The following is an 18,711-nucleotide window of genomic DNA, read 5'->3' as shown; positions in this document are numbered from 1 at the left end:
TTTTAAGGCTTTTTATAGCTTTGGTAAAAGAATAAACTATTTCTATTCTGAGCTATGAATAACAAGACAGAAACAACATTAAAGCTATTAAATAACCTTTTGGTTTGATTTGTATAAAACTATTTTGTCCAGCATTACCAAGGCACACAAGTATTTTTTACTCTTTCTGCTGCGACCCTCTTTTCCTCTCAGCTTCAGCTGTTTAGATTACCGATTACTTTACCTTATCAAGGTGTTTTGCACGTGCGCATTTGCATGAGAGCATGCAAATAAGATTAGATGATTTTTAACCATAAAGAATATGAATTAGAAATTATAGGTAAGTGATTACACAGCTTGTGAATGCAGAATTTCAGATAGACCGTACTCTATCAGTTAAATGTCTGGTGTGTATGACTGCATAGTAGTTCGATTGCACTTCGGAATTTTAAAACATGCAAAAAATAGATGTACACATGGTTTAACATAGGAAATTCAATTTACGTTTAGATTTCATCACTACAGATATTTCATTTTTTTCTGAATTAATCTTAGGATCCAATGTACAGGTAAAGCCTCCACAGAGCTGACAGTGCCTTATAGTCCTGGGATTACTGGTTCAGATCTACACTTTGTCATTGTCTGGTTGATATATACCACATGGGGCACCTCACAATTGTCCTAGAGTGCTAATATTGGGTGGGATCTTACGTTAGTGAGTGTTTGCTGAATATGTCATTACACTGTGACCCCTGAAGACTACAGTGTACATTTTAGAGGATTTTTGTCTGTTGTTTCTATCCAGTACTGATGATAAGGTTGCTATGGTGAGTTGACCTGATTAACAGTTGGCACTCAGAATTACGGGGTTTTAAAAACACAACTAGCAATTATATATATTTTTAAAATGTGTTGTTATATTACATTTCTCAAGTAATATAAAATAAAATAAGTGACTTGTGTTTTTAAAAGGTGAATGTCCGTTTAAAAAATGATATGACATTCTGTACTGAAGCACAGAAATACATTGAGCAGAACATGTATGATCTCTGAGTAAAAAATACCCCACAAGAAAACTAGTGCAGTTTATGAAAGCTATAATTTAATTCAAGTTATAAACAGAGTGGTTACAAGTATTTATAGATTTTAAAGTTGTATTGGTGTGGGACAAATATAATTTAGGTAAGACCTGTTTAGGCACAGACCAGATGCATTTGCTTGTATGGAATTAAACACAGTCCTTTAATTTATGTGAAGTTATATTGCATGTGCTATTAAATAAACATTAACTTTTTAAAGCTATAATCCCCAAAAGTGAATAGGATTTTTTTGTTTTGTATAGTCATTTAACTCTCACAGGTGCTAGCAGAGATTATAGCTGCATTTAAATGTATAATGGACACATAATTATTTAATGGGCAGTATAGTGGAATGGCAGTTAGCACTGCTGCATCACAGCTAATCCTGGGTTACATTCTGGACCAGGATATATTCTGTGGGGAGTCTGTAGCAGTTTGTCTGGGTTATCTCTGTGGAGGTGCCACCCACCTTCCAAAGATTTGCTGGCTGGTTTACTCTGTGTCTCTAATTTGTCCCTGTGCTTGTGCATACATTTTCTGTGATTGATTAGCAGTTTATTCAGCATGTAGTCCTGCCTTGTCCCTCGTGTATCTGTTTAAAGTTCAGGGGTGGACACAACCATCACTTGAAATAACTGGCTTTTCTTAACAGATGGGTGATCAGGTAGCCTTTAGATCTGTTACCATTACTCTAGATCAGTTATCATTACTACATATATGGACAGATAAAAGCAGAAAATTAGTGATTTGTTTTTGTCTTGAAGAGTGAGGATTCAGATCTAGCAAATTGCAACATTGCCACTTTTTCTCAGTTCTGATGAAGTCAGTGGGGTTTGTATAATGTGATTTACTTAGTGACTAGGCATATATAAAATTAATCAGATTGATTTTTGTCAGGCCTTCATGCTGAATTAATTTAAAAGGTTCAGAATATGGGTTTTCTTTTTATGCAATTCCACCCCAAATTTCCTAAAGGCACTGCCCTTGTTTTCTTACAGCAATTCTAAAGGCTGTGCATTAAGTAAGGGCAAATTGATTTAAAGTTAAAGTTATGGCATTCTACAATTTCTACTAAAAGGAATCCTACAGCCGACAATCACTGGAATGTGAAAATAAAAAAAATCAGAACTATTTTACTTCTATTTTCAGTTATAGGGATTATTCTGGTATTAAGCCTATTTTACATGTTGCTGGTACTTTTGTTTAGTGTCTTGTGTCTTTGCTACAAATAGAGGAACATCTACAAAATACCTTTTCATAGAAAATCCCTATGGTTTAAAATAAAATCATTGATGTGATAAATAGCTGATAAAAGGCTTCCAAAAAGGTGTGAGATGAAAAATGACCTGGACAAGGGGCTCAAAGGCAATCGTGTATTAGGAAAAATGGACTGTAAATGAATATTTTTAGAACACTAAGCCATATTGAACTGCGTCATTGCAAGAATTGGATACTTTCAAAAGCAAAAAGAGACATCTGGATAGGTAATGAATAAAATCACACGAGACGGGTTCTTTTTTATTAAGGCTTTATAGTTTAACATTTACAGTATATGAATTAAATAAAGGAACTCTGTAAGTTCCCAGAACAGAGCAATAGTGGAAAATATTGAAATACTGCGTTTGTTTCCAGTTTTCATTCTACCCTTAATGGTTTAATTGAACTAATTAAAGTGTGTTTTTCAGCTGCATTTCTGCTCTGACTGAAGTTTATCTATAAAAACTGATACTTGTGATGAAGATTTTCCTACCCCTGCTTTAAAGATTTGTCCTCACAGCTGCCTGTTGTTTTGATTACCTTGTGATAACCTTTTTCTTCGCTAATTGATATTTGCCATTGTTTGTGTGCCAGCTTCACGTAAATGGACTGAGTAAAAATTGGCTGATCTCTCCCTGTGCCCTTTGAAATTGGTGTGTTATTGGTGCCTAGTCCTACTTTGAAAAAGCAAAGGAAAAACAGGCAGATGCTGTTTTGGGGCAACAAATGTATGTATAATTCAAGTCCTGAGTTCCACTCCTGAAATTGTACCCACATTTAAAAAAAAAAATGAAATTAACATTTGGAATCTAATTTTTAAAAAGTATAATCTTCGTGATGATTGAAATAAATACCAAATTTTGCAATATCAAGCATAAAGAAATGGGCTTTAGGGTTCTCCCTCCTTTGATATAAACTATTTATTTTTTCCAGTGATTGATCTATAATCATGCGATTCTCTCTACAAAAGGTACAAAAAGGCATCATGAATGAAACGAGACACAAAGAAAAAATATTGACTGTAAACACAATTGTCCTGACTATGCAAAAATCACTTAATTTCTTATTACACAGTATTAATATTCATATTCAGAATTGATGTGTTACCTATTTCACTATTCCCTATGGATCAATTTCTAACATTTATTCAATTTTTAGAATACCACTAAGAACTGGACAATAACATCAGTCAGTGATGATATATACAGTAATTTAAATGGACTGGAGTACATTAAGTTAACTCTTGAAAATCTAGTTTTGCCTTAATGTTCAGTTAGAAGGGAACATACCTAGATAGAAAGAAGAACAGAGAAGCAGACGTGATGCACGATGATGATATTTGTCCCTTGTTGTCATTAATGACCATGACTAGCTGATTTCCATTAGTTTAGCTTGTGCATTTTTATGTAAGTCTTGATTTATGCAAGAAATGGTTTAATATGCACAGGATATTGTATACGATTCTAGTTTGACCTTGCTTTTTCTGTAACTTTGATGTATTACCATAATCTGTTCTGCCACTTCACCTCTCGCTAATTAATGATAATTAGTAACAGAATCTTGAAAGTTCATCAACAAATTTCTGTGGCATCAGATACACAAAAGGAACCACGTTCATCAGTGTTCAAAAAGCTATCTCCCTAAACTAACGGATTTAAATTCTAGCTTTAAGTTGGAGATTTTCTGTAATCGAATAACATGAAAATATAAGCTTGGTTCATACACACCGTTCCTTTTAATGTACTTGTGTAATTTTAAAAGAATGAGGCTGGTTATAAATACTGAAAATTCCATGAAGTGGCTCAGAATGATATTTTAAAAAAATGTTTCTGATGAGGGGAGTACAGCGGTTAGCATTGCTGTCTCACAACGCTGGGGCATGGGTTCAACTCCGGACCTGGCTGGAACTTGTATGTTCTCCCCATGTTCATTTGGGTTTCTTCTGAATGCTCTGGTTTCCTCCCACAGTCCAAAAACATGATGGGAGGTTAACTGGCTTCTGTAAAAATTGCCCCTAGTGTGAATGTATGCGTGTTTGTGTCTGATGGACTGGTGCCCTGTCCAGGGTGCATCCAGTCTTGCCCCCAATGCTTCCTGGGATAGGCTACAGGACACAGTGACCCTGAATTGGATAAGCGGTTCTTGAAAGTGATGTGATGTTGTGATGTCTCAGATGAAAGAGGCTTATCTTATCACTCACTTCGACCCTCAGGCATTGAGGCTTAGTCAGATTTCTACAGCAGAGGTAAATGCTGAACATGTTTGTTAAATTACACTGGTGTCCAAAGCTGCAGTATTCAGAATGTGCTTTGTGAATCATTCACACAAATGGTATTTTAGAACAATTAATTAATAGCAGGTTTTCTAAAGCTGAAGCACTTAAGAATTGTACTGCACCGATACTGTGTGAATGTAACACTGTTATTATTAAAAGCTGGATTTCTGAATTAAGTGCATGTCACCAATACATTTGTTTTTTACCAGTTACTATTTCCTTCAGCCTAAAATTGCATACATATCACATGGAAATACCCATTTCTTCTATGCTACTGAATTATTTTTTTCTTCAATGCTGAAACTTGTGTTTGTTTTTGAAAAGCTGTGTTTGACTAAAAGTGTATTATGTACAGTATATACAGTATTTGGACAAAAGGATTAAACAGATTACGAGTTTGTCCATGTTAATGACTCTTAGTCCTGTGATTTGGTAGAATCACTGTTCATCCATTTTTGAATGAACTATGTTTTTTTTTCATTTTTGTAATAGTTCATTCATTTTTGTTGAAGGAACATGTATCACATACTATGCCCTATTTGATCAAACTTTACACTTCATTTAAAAACTTTTTTAATAAGAAGAAATATGCAATTACTGTCCATCGGTAGTTTTAGGTTTGCATAATTCCATCTCGCCCAGTTCCTATAAATGATAAAATTCCATCCTATGGAAATATATAAACCTTTTTTTCAAAAGGTGGGAGATTAAATTTAAATAAATTGGAGATTTAAACAAATCCTAATATAAGGTAATAAGGTATAAAGAAATGAAAAAAAAGTTTTGAATCATACATATTTGTATATTAATTTAAGTGACTTATATTTTACAGTCCTTGACTGTTTTGACCATGTCAGTTTTAGCTTCTTTGTTCCTCACCACAATTTACGAGTCTGTGGAAAATTAAAATCTTCTAATACTATAGTGTCTCCTCTGCTACATATCTTCCTGATCTCATACAGTAAGCTGCTTACTTTCTGCATCAGGTGGTCTTCAGCATACACCTGTTGTTAAGCCCTTAGAATCTAGCCCTTAGTTTCCCAGGTTAATCCATATAGATTGTAAAATTCCTGTGCACTTTTGCTTCAATTCTTTAACTTTCAGGTTATGTCTCACATATAGTCTTACACCACCACCCCTTCTATTTTTTTAAAAAAATGTGCATAATTTAATTTTGAATCTGTTCCTGTCATTGTTCCCCAAGCTATGTTTCAATTCTTACTGTAATGCAATAGTTACTTGCTAGCCTTGAGCTCTTGTAGTGAATTCTTTATTTTTTTAGAAAAATAATATAGGCTATTACTTTTAAAATAGAATATGATGATGAATGCATAAATAAGACCTGAGAGCTAACCTAAGAGATAGATGGAAAACCCAGCATTTACAAGACAGTTATAAAAATCAGTGGAGAATTTCTTATAATTTATGTCAATCTGTAGCCTAACTATACATGGCATTCTAATATATACACAAGACAGTAATGGTAAGTGTACAAAGTGTATTTAAAAAAATGTAAAAGCCGACAAAAATAACCTATGCCACACAGATCAGCTAAACCAAACTATGAGAGTGAAAACATAAATATGAATTAGTTGTTTTACTTAAAAAGGTTATTGCTTCTGACTGCCTGCCCTTTAGGTGAAGAACTGTTTCATACTCGTGTATGACAGCAAAGGGTATGTTTAGAATTGTATTTTAGCACCATGGTAGCTGTTTGATTTATGACTGGTACACCATTGCATCTCATTTATTGATTGTTTGATGTACTTGAATATTGCCTGGAATGCCTCTTCAGTCTGCTCAACACAAAGAAAGCAAATTGAGAACATTTAATACTGGTATTGCTAAAAGGAAAGAACGTTTGATTATGCACATAACCTTCGCTCGTTCCTGGGAGAGCATTGAAAATTCAAGTAAAACATAAATCTGTCAGTGACTGTCATTTAATTCAGCCTGCTTTTTTACCTCAGTCCATTTAAAACTTTTTACGTTGTCTGAAAATGGCTTACTAAACAATCACTAGTGATGAAAAATTAGCACGTGAAGCAAATGCTGCAAAGCTTACAATAGTGAATCGACAGTTTAGTCCATTGTGAGGTTTCATGAGATGTCGTATGCAGTGTATTTTGTCAAAAATATGTTCTCAGGGCCAGTTAGTCCTCTACCAAATTGACTTTTGTCTGCTGTAGTTGTGTTTTTTGATAATGCTTGAGATATTTTTTTAGATGAACTCCATTTTCTTTTGGCCCCTTGCTGTTTTAGAGGAGGTAGTTATTATCTTTAAATTCAGAAGAATTAAGAATATATATTTGACATGTAGGGTTAGTTGTATAAGCCTATAGATTTATCACAGGAGCATTTGCAGAGGTTCTGAATGCTGTGAAATTTATTGCTAATATAAAATCTAATTTACCTCATAGGTGTCCCCTCATACAAAAGCAAGGAGCTTTCACTTCTGTTTTTCTCTTTTCCATTTATGACTGGCCAGAGAGGTCACTTTGACATCTATTTCAGTTTAGGTGGAATATTTCAAACGGTCTTCAGCTTCATCATAGATAAGAGCAATCTACACAGAATACAATAAGTAATAGCTCAAATAAAAGGCCATTGTAACACGGATCTAAATAAGGCATTGAACTTAGCTTGTAACTTTGGTTGCGGTGACTCCATTGCATTTAATATGAGCATTTTTTTATACATAGTTTTTACATTTAATAATTTAAAGCATTCAGCTGATCCATATGTATTAGCATATCACGTGGAAGAACTGGTAATAAAATCAAAATTTTGTGCTTATGGCTGTGAGAAATATTCAAAAATCTACAGGAAACAGAAAAGGTGAAGTGACAGAAGCTCTGAAGTAGCACTAATGAAGTGAAATCTGAGCAGTTTCTATTGGCAAGACAATTGATGATCTTTCAGTTGCTCTGTGACGCTGATTCATGGCAAGTGCGTGTTTTTTTATGTGGAAGGAGGAAATTCTTTAATTTTTAATGAGGTATTATCACTAAAATTCATGGTTGTTTAAAACCTAACCTTATTACTAGCTTAGCACTTTACTATGATTTTATTGCCTTCTAGGGGAGACAAAATGTTAAAAATGCTACATCAAGCACATAGTATACCATACAAAACATGGCAGTTGTAATAGCAGTTCTGTGGGGGAAAAGGTGAAATCAAGACAGCTGGTTAACACTGAGCTAAGAATTGCTCAAGCTGTTTGAGGAACTATGAGTAACTGAAGTATTTTTTTATACTTACAGGATTTTTATTATGATAGACTAGAATGTTTGCTTGTTATTGGTTAAAAGAAGAATTAACAGGAAAGGTAGGTAGCCATGGTCCCATTGCATGACTTAAGTGGCCCCAGAACTGTCTCTTGAATATCGAACAGTACATTTCTGGATTTCAGGGAAAAATCTAACATTGTCACATAAGTTGCTATGGTAATTTTCATTCTTTAATTCAAATTGTGCATTCTTTTCACACAGTTTGGCCATTATTCATAATACATCTCCAGTTATGAATCAGCTCTGTTTACTGACCTGTCCCCTGTCCTGCACAGGAAGAGAGGGGACCTGTTCTTGTACTCCTTCAACATGCCCATCTATTGATCACTTGACACACTGCAAGCTTCAGTAGAGTAAGCATTGAATGGCAGACTAGTATTTTTCTTGATGAAATCATTTATAGCATAAGGATGCACTACAGATTCTGGGAATCACTGTTGTTTTCCAAGCCAAGGAATCCCTGACCAACTCAAACTCACTCCAACTACTAGGTTAATCCAGGTTACAGTCACCTAATGACAGCTCCAACCATTGATCACAGCACTACAGGGCTTTAACTGCATTCTAACCAAAAACCTTTATTGGGTACTTATTTTATAGACTTCTAAGTTTGAAAGGTTATCAATGAAAATGTGATTTGGACTTTTTACCAAGCCTCTGATTTTGTTTGGATATTTTGATGTTTATATGTTTTGGTTTTAACTGATATTTCTAAAATATTAAACTGTCCCTATAATTTGTAATGTTAAACGTTTAGAGCTCTAACCTGGTTAGAGCTTTTGCTCTCATGAATCTAAGTGAGTCTCAGAACTTTCCTTTTGACAAACAACACCATTAATGTTTTTAACCTTCTGAATTTAAATTAGATACGGTAGTATCTATATGTACCTATATGTGGAGTGTAGACATTTTGTTTTACATTAGAAAACATGTCTCTTCATGACTCTTGGTTTATAAACCAATCACTTAAATTTACCACAGATGTTTCATAGAAAAATGACAGACTAAAGTTTAATCATTACCAGTTTATTTAGCTTGAACTTTGTCCATAGCAAATTATATTTTTACCCATTTATACAGCTGGACACTTCAGGATCAATTTTAAGTGCACTACTTTCCCCGAGGATACAACAGCATCCCCAGTGCAGAATATGTCCCTAAATCCTTCTAGTTACAGGCCCAGAGACCAAATTCTACTCCCCTTTTGTATGGGTGTCTGTTGTGTAAATCACCTTCGAGTTATTATATTTATAAAGACTTTATTGGGTCAGGGAAACCCGGTTATCTGTTAAGTAAATAAGCACCTTAATCCCCAATCCTTTCTGCACATCATATGCAGTAGGTCAAGACTGATGATGATGGATGGCTGGTGTTCAGAGACAGATAATGTGTCTGAATACACTTTTGCATAAGAATACACAAAATGTATTGAGTCGTATTATAAATCCGTTATTAGCATGTTCTACTATAGCCTTCTGAACTAGTTAGTTGTTCTGATACATAGTACAAAGCAAGTTCCTATTAAGTCTGATGAATTCAGTTGTGACATTCTGAATACAACATCGATTATAAAACAAATGCTGTTCTAGTTGGCTGGAGGCATTTTTATATTTTGGGGAATGCAGGTCACATTGTTACTACTGTTCTCCTTTCTCTGGGAGAATTCATTCTCAGACTTATCTGTCAGCTGTGACAGATGGCAAAAATATGGTCTACACAGAAAGGCAACCATGCAGAATTTATTTTTAGTCTTTTTGACAGCAATAATGAGAAGCCTGACTCGGCACTTTGAGGTCATTAGCAAAGCCCCACGTGTTTCAGATTGACAACTACAGAAGCCCTGTGATACTTCCTCTTTGAGACATAAGTAACAGCAATGAGCAGAGTCTTCAGATTCAATACTGTAATTCATACATACATAAATACTGGAAGATATAAAGAAAAGGAAACACAAACCACATTTGCGTTATTTTCTTATAATTCAGTGGTATAACACCTATGCACTTTGTTCTCAAGGTACTGCTGTGTTTTTCTTGCACAGAACATGTAAAATCTAAATTAATTTCGATCATAACTGCACTGTACTCTGTTTCCTTCCAAATGGGATTTGTTTAAAATGTTTTGATAGCATAGGTATTCATCCCCTGCAGTCAATACTTGGAAGCATACTTGACAGCTACAAATCTTTTGAAATATGTATCTGCCAACCTTGCACACTGGGTTGGTTCTTCTTTGTAAGCTTGTATCAGTATGTGTCAAGATGGTGGTCACTCCATTGTAGTTTTAGCTATGTGCTTTGGGTACTTGCTGAGAGGTAAATTTCCTGACTTATGGTGAATGTTGTCCTAGTTTTAGGTTTATGTATCTGCTTTGGCAAACTGAATGAACTTTGCTTGATCCATTTCCCCCCCACCAATCTCAGAAAGCTTCCCACTCCCTACAGATGAGATTTTACCTTGTAATGTTGCCACCACCTACTTGAATGTGTGGATGGTGTTAACCGTTTTATTTTTTTTTCAGGAATAGATTACATTTTGCCACTCTGCCATAGAGGGAATGTTTGTTTAGTATCTTGTATATTGTTGGATTATTATCTCCCAACTCAGCCATTGAATAATTTAGCCCTTTCACACTTACCTGTGGCGGCATCTCTGACCAGTTCCCTCCTTGTACTGCTTCTCACTTTGGAGGGACAGCCTGATATAGGGAGTTCCTTGTGGTAGGATATCCCTTTCCAGTTATTGCTCAATGTTAGCATACATGAAATTCATTGCCTAACGGAGAAACCTTACCAAAACCGGTATATTTATTCTGAAATAATGTGTAAACCATTATTATTGCACACAAGCAGAGGGCAAATAACTATGTGGCAATGTAACTTTTTGTGTACCTCAACTAATTTAGGTTTTCCATAGCAACTAGGTGATTACTAAGATGTTTACTTGCAATAAACATCGTAGGGTTTTATTTTTCTGTGCAGTTTTGTCTGATAATTATTTTTTTGCCCATGCATGTGTTCATGTTTTGAGCATTCAGGTTTTAATTGTAAATTTTCACTTGAAAAAATGTTTCTACACATCTTCTACATGTCTATCTTTTGTAATTCTACAAAATGGATCACTTTTGGAAGGGGAAGAATACTTCTGCAGGGCAGCGTATATTATTAATTTGATTATATTTTTTTTGAGCTCATTGTAATATCTCAAAAGAAATAGAAATGCTTTTGTTTTTATTTGTATGTTCACGATTTTAGGTTTTTATATCACTGCAGAAATATATACTATGTATATGTTTGCTCATTGACTCAGAGCTGGCTTTCTTTACTACACGGTGTCAAAAAAGTAAAGAAAGAACCTACATATAATCTTTGTTGTGACACTGTTTTAAATGTGTGAAGGAGATTCACACAAAATATTATTATTAAAGCTGCCATCTCATGTCGAGCAATAGAAAATGGCATCTCATAGTATACAAATTAGACTGAATAATAAATAAAAGCAGCTCTCTCTAGAGGTGCATTTATTCTACTGCTAAAAGGTATTGGACTTGGGTTAAAAGAAAACACAACTTAGGCTTCAAACGAAAGGTTAGGGTTTTTAATGTTGCTCCTGGCAACCAGAGGTATGTTAAATGAATTATTTTCCTTTATTTTCCCTGGTGGATTTCCAAGCTTATTTCACTTGGGAGAAAGAGGTGGCAACTCTAAACAAAAGCTGTTGTGTAACCTTCTTGTATAAAGCAGATTATTAAAATAAAGAATTTTAAATCTGAAATGCACATGCAGCATCTATGTACTGTTGTGTGGTCTACAGTAGCTGGAAAGCTGTACAAGTATTTTAAGAGGTATTATGATCATCTGGTTTTATGTGAAGTATATTACAACCACTTTTGCATTTATACTTTCCAGTTCCATTGTTTAGTTTATTTATAGAATTGTCGATTTGAGAATTTAAAGGAGTGATAACTGGTGTGTGCATGCTTGAGTAGCAAACAAAAAACACTCTTTCTAAATCTTTAGAAATGAAAGCATTGACAGCATTTAAAAACATACCTGACACCTCATACTACAAATACTCATTTGAATTAAATAAACAGCAGGTATTAATTTGTACTCGCATGGAAACAAACATTATACTCAGGAGACTGTTAACAATTTGAGTTAACTCTAGTTATCCTACATTATACCACATCATCAGACTTGGATAATGTTAACTTCATCCTTCTGCTCATAACGTTAGACTGCAGAGACGCATTTGGAAGACAGTTCATACTCAGGTCACAAATAAAACTGGGCATGCTGAAGTGCCACAGAATACTGCAAGGTGCTATTGTTTACTGTTATGCCACTTAATGTAATTACTGTGGATACAATTTAGCTATTAAGAGTCTGCAGCATATGTCGTGTGACACGAATATGCATTAACCTTAAACAGCTGCAAAACCTTATGTAGCATTTCTTATTTTGTTACAAGTTATTGATTAAATGATATCTTTGTATAATAAGGGAATTTTCTTAAAAGAAATCCCAGAATCCCTTCAAAGTCAACCACTGGGAAAGAATTGTCAAATTTGTGTGTGTGTGTGGGGGGGGGGGGGTGTTTTTCACAATATAGAAAATTGTAACTTAACAGATGTTTCCTGTACATTGTTATTAATGAAACAAAAGCACCATTTTGGGACATTAAAGGAGGTGTGTTGCAAGGCTTCTGCTCAGCTTCCCAAGGTATACCACAGTTCATTTCATGAAACATTATATAATACATTAGTCTGAGAATAAATCAAGGTGGTTGCAGTACATAAAAACATAAAACACCTGTGTATGTGTATGGTTTGGATTATTAATATTGTAACTTTTAAAGAATGTAAACATTTTCTAAGCCAAGGAATTGAAATAGATTTTATAGTCTTTTATGTCTATAGAAAGTGCATGAGTTCAACATGGTAATATTTAATTCAGCACTATTACAGCTTTATTTGGATGATGCTTTTATCCCAAATTACTTTTATTTTCACAAAGTTATACTGCTGGGTACTAAAGAAAATGAGGTATCTTGGTCACAAGTATGACAACAGCGCTCCACCTAGGATATCAACCCATAACCTCTCAGGTACAATGCAAGAGCACATATAGTTTCAGCTACAGAAAAAGGGAATACAGTAGGTCAAGTGTTTTTCCTCCTTTGAAAGTGGGGGAAAAAATATCGTAACTTGGACTCTGCATTCAGCTCCTCCCTTAAATAATGTATTATTTTAAAGAAAGCATTAGCTTTTCTGAAAGGTAAACAGCTAGAATATTTTATGAATTTGGCTATATTGCAGTGCCAATATGCTTATCAGTCATTGACCTGATACTGGAGTTGAGAGCTGCCAAATGTCTTTGACGGGAATTGCATAGCATTTTAAAATATGCAGAGATTAAGAGATGATTTCCTGGGAGGGCTAAGCTCAACATGGTTTTATTTGTGACCTGAGTGTGAACTGTCTTCCAAAGGCATCTCTGCAGCCTAGCCTTGTTTACCTCCTCAGTCATCCTGCTCGCATTATCCAATTCGGAGTATTTATGGTAGCATAATATAGGATGACTAGAGTTAACTAAAGTTGTTAACAGTCTAATAGAGTATAATGTAAGTTTTAATGTATCAACAAATACCTTTTGTTTAGGTAAACATTTTGTTTGCTTAGTACCTTTTGTTTTTATTTTATTTTATTCAAATTAGTATATTTATGCAAAGATTGGGAGCACCTTTTACATTTTTTAATGATGTGCGAAACCCAGGTATATTTTTTATGTGCTGTCTGTGCTCTTATTTCTTAGGATGATAAGGTCAGCAGTTATGCTTAAGTATATTACTTGAACCAATTTTGTAATCACATTTTTTCCATGAATACTTTGCTAATGAACAAATGAACAATGAAATAATATGTTCTCTTAATTTAGGTATATGGTCTCTTGATGAAAGCATGTATATTTTGTTTAATAGGGGGTTTTGTGCTTCGTTAAATACAAGATTAGGATGTTTCTGATTGAATAACTTGTATCTTACTGAAAGTAAGAATTTGTGTATAATCAATTAATAAATGTCCTAGTTTATCTTCGTTTCCCCCTTAAAAAAGTCCCTTGGTGAACTAAATCTGAGACTCTCTGGTTGAATTCGCATGGTGTGACTTTGTTAGCCTTAGCTATGTTTTGGTATAAAGTAATGTACCAAATGAAATGTCTGTTCCATCCCCAGTGCCTTTCATACTTAATAATTTCTGTTGAAGTGCCCAACACATTACTTATCCTTCAAATAATCATGTTTAAAATCCAGAAAAAAAGCTTATAATAAATTAATATTTAAGATGTTCAGTGTTTTGCAGAAAACTGGATGATAGTGGCAGAGTGGATAAGTTTTTTTTATCTCTTCTTGAGGAAACCTCCTGCCCTGAAAAATGACTAGGCAGTGACATTTACTGGACTCTAAAAACATGATATTAAGCTTTTTATTATTGTACAATTACAAATACACTGCCTCAATATATAATACGTTTTTATAGCAGTTAGTATAGCAGCTTTGTTTTACAAGCTGTACCCTCATGTTAAAAAGCTGCAATAATCAAAATGATGTAAATACACCTAACATAAAGTCATGCATAGTCTGTTACTTTGAAGCAGAGCTTCACAAGCAAAACAATATTGAAAATGTTACATCTTCACACTGTACAACAGCTTATAGAAGTTGATCAAACTTCCATTCAATTGTTATTATGTATTATAATTTTAATAAAGGATATAGTTTGTGTTTCCTCAGTCATAACCTGACTGCTATCAATGCCTGTTTCAAGGACATTCCTGAAACCCATTTGTTTTCAAATTTCCTGAAGTAAAGAGAAGCTTGCTCATCCATTTCTGCTTGCACTGGCATGTCTTCCATTCCAGACATTCCAAGCTATCACCGACCTGTAACCGTAATGTTTCAAATCAGCCTGTTGCCCAGGGCACTGCCTTCCTCAGTGTGGTACTGTGTCAGAAATGAATGGATACAATCTCTGACCTTGTGATCTTCATTCGCAAGAGCTTCTGCTGGCTCACACCATATAACTGGCAGTGCTTTACACACTGGCTCCAACCCAGCATCATCACACTGTACTTTATTTGTGAATGGATGACAAATATTTGTCCTAGAGAATCATCATGTTTGAAAATAACAAGGATACTTGGCACAAAATACTTGTAGCATAAGTGATGTTGCAATTGTAAACCATGGCTGGCATCATAACATTTGAATACAGAAAACAAGTATAATTGAGTGCAGAAGGAAGATTTGCTTTGCAAAGTATGTGCCCTCCACTGCAGTTAACATATCTGTTATTATGTAACTCAGTCTTTTTGCTCATCTTTTTTTCTTAACCGGAGAGGCCTGGTTTCTTTTCCAAGATCTGCCAGTTGTGCTACAGATACGTTTGGATTAACTTAACCTTTCTGTTAATTTATTTAGCAGTGTACTGCTAAACAGTACTTTGAATTTTCATACTGTTACACTTAATTACCAAGTCTCTGCGTCATTCTGCCTAGGTGAAAGCCATATCAAAGTGTACTGTGATCTTTGTTGTAGTAAAAGAGTGAAAAGGACTTTCTTGGTTAACACACTTCAAATATAGATCCCAGACAGGCATATTAAAATCAGCATCACAGACCGAGATTACGCACATGCAGCAAAACATGAAAGATGAAATGACACATGCATGCAAGTCTCAGTAGCCTGGCCTCATGTCAGTGATACAGAATTGATGTAGGAGAATTGGACAATTCCATCCAGTTCTGTTGAATCTCTGAAGTGACACTTGGTCCTTGTACAACTTGTCAACACTATGCTTTTGGTTGTTCAGGCCCTGCTGAAGATGGACTGCCAGGGGCTGGTTGCCAGGCTTATCCAGGACTTTGTGCTGCTCACCACTGCTGTGGAAATAGCTGGCAGGTGGAGGGAGCTAGCTGAGAAGCTGGCAAAGGTGTCCAAACAGCAAATGGATGCTTACGAAGCTCCACACAGGGACAAAAATGGAGTGGTGGACAGTGAGGTAAGACTACAGGGATATATGACAGTATGCAAATAGTACGTACATATGCTCAGACTTCTCTCCAAATATTTTTCTACAACATATTTTAATTATATATAAATATTGAAATAAATCGGTTGCAAATTTGCATTTTTTTTAAAGTTCCAAGATATTTTTATTTTCCATGTATATGAAGTAAAAACTCAGGGAAAGGCCTTTTTGACTGACATTCTAGACATCTTCCAATTTAACTTTACTCTTTAGTGACAGTATTTCCTCTAGTTTTGTGAAGGTGTTAAGATATTTAAAAAAATATATTTACTTTTTGGATTTGTTGTGTTAAAACACTATAGTGTTTTATATAAAGGAATGGGGGAATACGCATTGTAATTCAACATATTAAGAAACCAAATGCTTAAAGTAGTCATTGCTTATCAAGATATGAAATAACCTATGACTCATTGTTGTCACATTTATTTTAATAAAATGGGTCTTTCTCATTTCCCCGACTTATCTACTTCAAGATTGCACAATTTCATACCCTAAATTAATATGATAAAGCACTGTTTTTCCATTGCAGATTGAAGGGGTTATGCAGTTTTCAATATTGACCATGCATTTTCAATTAAGAAAACGATGCATCTCTGAATAACAATATCAAGCTGTGCCTGACTGATTGATAATGCTTCTTATAAGTCACTCACTAAATGAATCTTGTATTTCTGTCGTAGGCAATGTGGAAGCCAGCGTATGATTTTCTGCTGACCTGGGCGGCCCAGATTGGCGACAGTTACCGAGATGTGATCCAAGAGCTGCACTTAGGCCTGGACAAAATGAAGAACCCAATCACTAAGCGCTGGAAACACCTGACAGGCACGCTGATACTTGTCAACTGTCTGGACACACTGAGGGCTTCAGCCTTCAGCCCTTCCACTCAGGATGACTTTGCTATTTAAATGCCTGCGCTCCTGCCCACTGTTAGACTGGATCCCTCATGAGAAACGTGGACATAGTTTGCCCTGTGATATCCCAGCCAAAAATTAAGTGGTCTCAGTATTTTTTAACAAAATATTGTTTTTTAATTATCAATATGGTTGTCAATGTAATTGTTTAAATCTTTTTTAAGTGGCACATTTTTGTCTTCTTTTAACCACTTTATGACACCTTTTCACATTATCTGCATAACAAATGAGTAGAGGTTTGTTTGGGAAAACAATATATGTATACACTAGTGCAACAGTTATTCCTACCAAATTTCAGATAAAAATATTACAGAAATTGCAATCCTGCATTTTGATTAAAAAAGTGTTTGGAACAGGTGTTCAGAAATGGCTAGTGAGGGTGATAATTTGGTTATTTTTAGCCTAAACCAATAAAAGTCCAAATTGCTCTTTGTCCAATCAAGAACCTCCACTCAACTTTGTCTGCCTCCTATCTAGTTCTCATTAAAAGAACATCCATGTCATAGATCGCTATTTTTGAGCTTCTATTTCTATGACTTCAGCCTGCTTTTTACAACTGCATTTTTGTATATTTTGTACTGGAGCTTCTTGAAAATAAAGGTTTTTAACCTTTTTTAGGCTACCCGCTTTTTAAATAAAGTCAGCCAGTAATGTCAAGGAGAAATACATTTTTATCCGCATAAATCCTGTATTTGAAGTTTCTGGATTTTTTCTAGGCTTTGTACACTGTGCAAAAACAATATTATAAATTGAATCTCACTACTACATAGTGTTAAGTCCCTTTGTAAAAAATGTAAACACCTGGTTTAAAGTGTATTTTAGTATCATAGATTCATTTTGTTATGTTTTGTTTTATTCATTTATCCTGGTGGCCTAATTTAAAACATGTTTTCACGGCATTGCTGCATCACAACTTCACCTTGTACTGGTTTATTCCACATGTTCAGAGATTTGATCTTGTATATACTTGTGAACACAATCAGCGATGTCATTATGTCTGTTTAATTTGTTTTGGCTTCTGCTCAAAGCATTTAAGAAAATCTTCAGTAAATTTGGATTGTATTTCTTTTCCATAAACTCAATAAAAAGTGGCTGCACATTTTGAAATATTTTTAGTATATAGTTCTTTCCTGTTTATCACAATAATGCACAGAGAAGCAAGTCATATTTTCAATCTAAAATGAAACATGCTTGCCAAGATTAAAAATGTTTGTGCAAAAAATTAAGGGAGAACTGGTTTAGTTGCCTATACAGAACTAAACTCTAACTCTTACTAACTCTTCTCTTCTATGGTATTTACTACAATAACACAAATTTTTTGTCTTAATTTAGTCTTACATCTAGATTTAAAAATGTTAGACAAGCAGTACTCACTTGAAATAACAAAGGGTTCATTTGCTGTGCTTTCCCAGTTAAGAATGCCCGTCCATCATTTACAGACATCTTTATAGAATGGCAGGCTAAAGAAGTTGCACCTAAAGTTTTTCGAAGGTATGGAGAGGTGCACACAGATTTCTTCGGAATAATTGATTGAGGTTTGATCCCCCCCATAAGTGAATTCACCACAAGTGATATAAGTGGCAATGCAGTTTATTGTACAGCAAATTAAAGACATTCTTTTAGGATTCAAAGTGCCCATTTCATTTTAACAAGAGAAAGAAATATATTATTTAAATAATGTAGAAAGATTAAATTATATGGAAAAAACTCTTTTTTATTCGAAGGGTTTAATTGAAATAGGCATTTAAGCTTGATACGAAGGCTGTATAATAGCTCATTTTAACATAAATTTGTTTGCTTTAACAGCATTCCATACTGAAGCATTGATTTTT

The 18,711-nt window shown here is 34.6% G+C and overlaps 1 protein-coding gene across 1 annotated transcript in view; it reads left to right on the top strand.

Annotated features, from left to right (window-relative positions):
- Positions 1-17,986, top strand: part of sh3bp4a (SH3-domain binding protein 4a) — a 51,896-nt gene extending 33,910 nt beyond the window's left edge. The window contains exons 4-5 of the mRNA XM_088930981.1: positions 15,750-15,938; positions 16,649-17,986. Of these exons, the coding sequence (XP_088787107.1) occupies positions 15,750-15,938; positions 16,649-16,873 (414 nt within the window). The 3' untranslated portion in view covers positions 16,874-17,986. The remainder of the gene's footprint in view (positions 1-15,749; positions 15,939-16,648) is intronic.
- The last annotated feature ends 725 nt before the right edge of the window (positions 17,987-18,711 follow it).

Source organism: Atractosteus spatula, chromosome 13 (assembly GCF_055471065.1).
Source record: "Atractosteus spatula isolate fAtrSpa1 chromosome 13, fAtrSpa1.hap1, whole genome shotgun sequence".
Lineage (NCBI taxonomy): Eukaryota > Metazoa > Chordata > Actinopteri > Semionotiformes > Lepisosteidae > Atractosteus > Atractosteus spatula.
The sequence above is the reverse complement of the archived record's forward strand: the minus strand, read 5'-3'. Positions and strand labels throughout refer to the sequence as shown.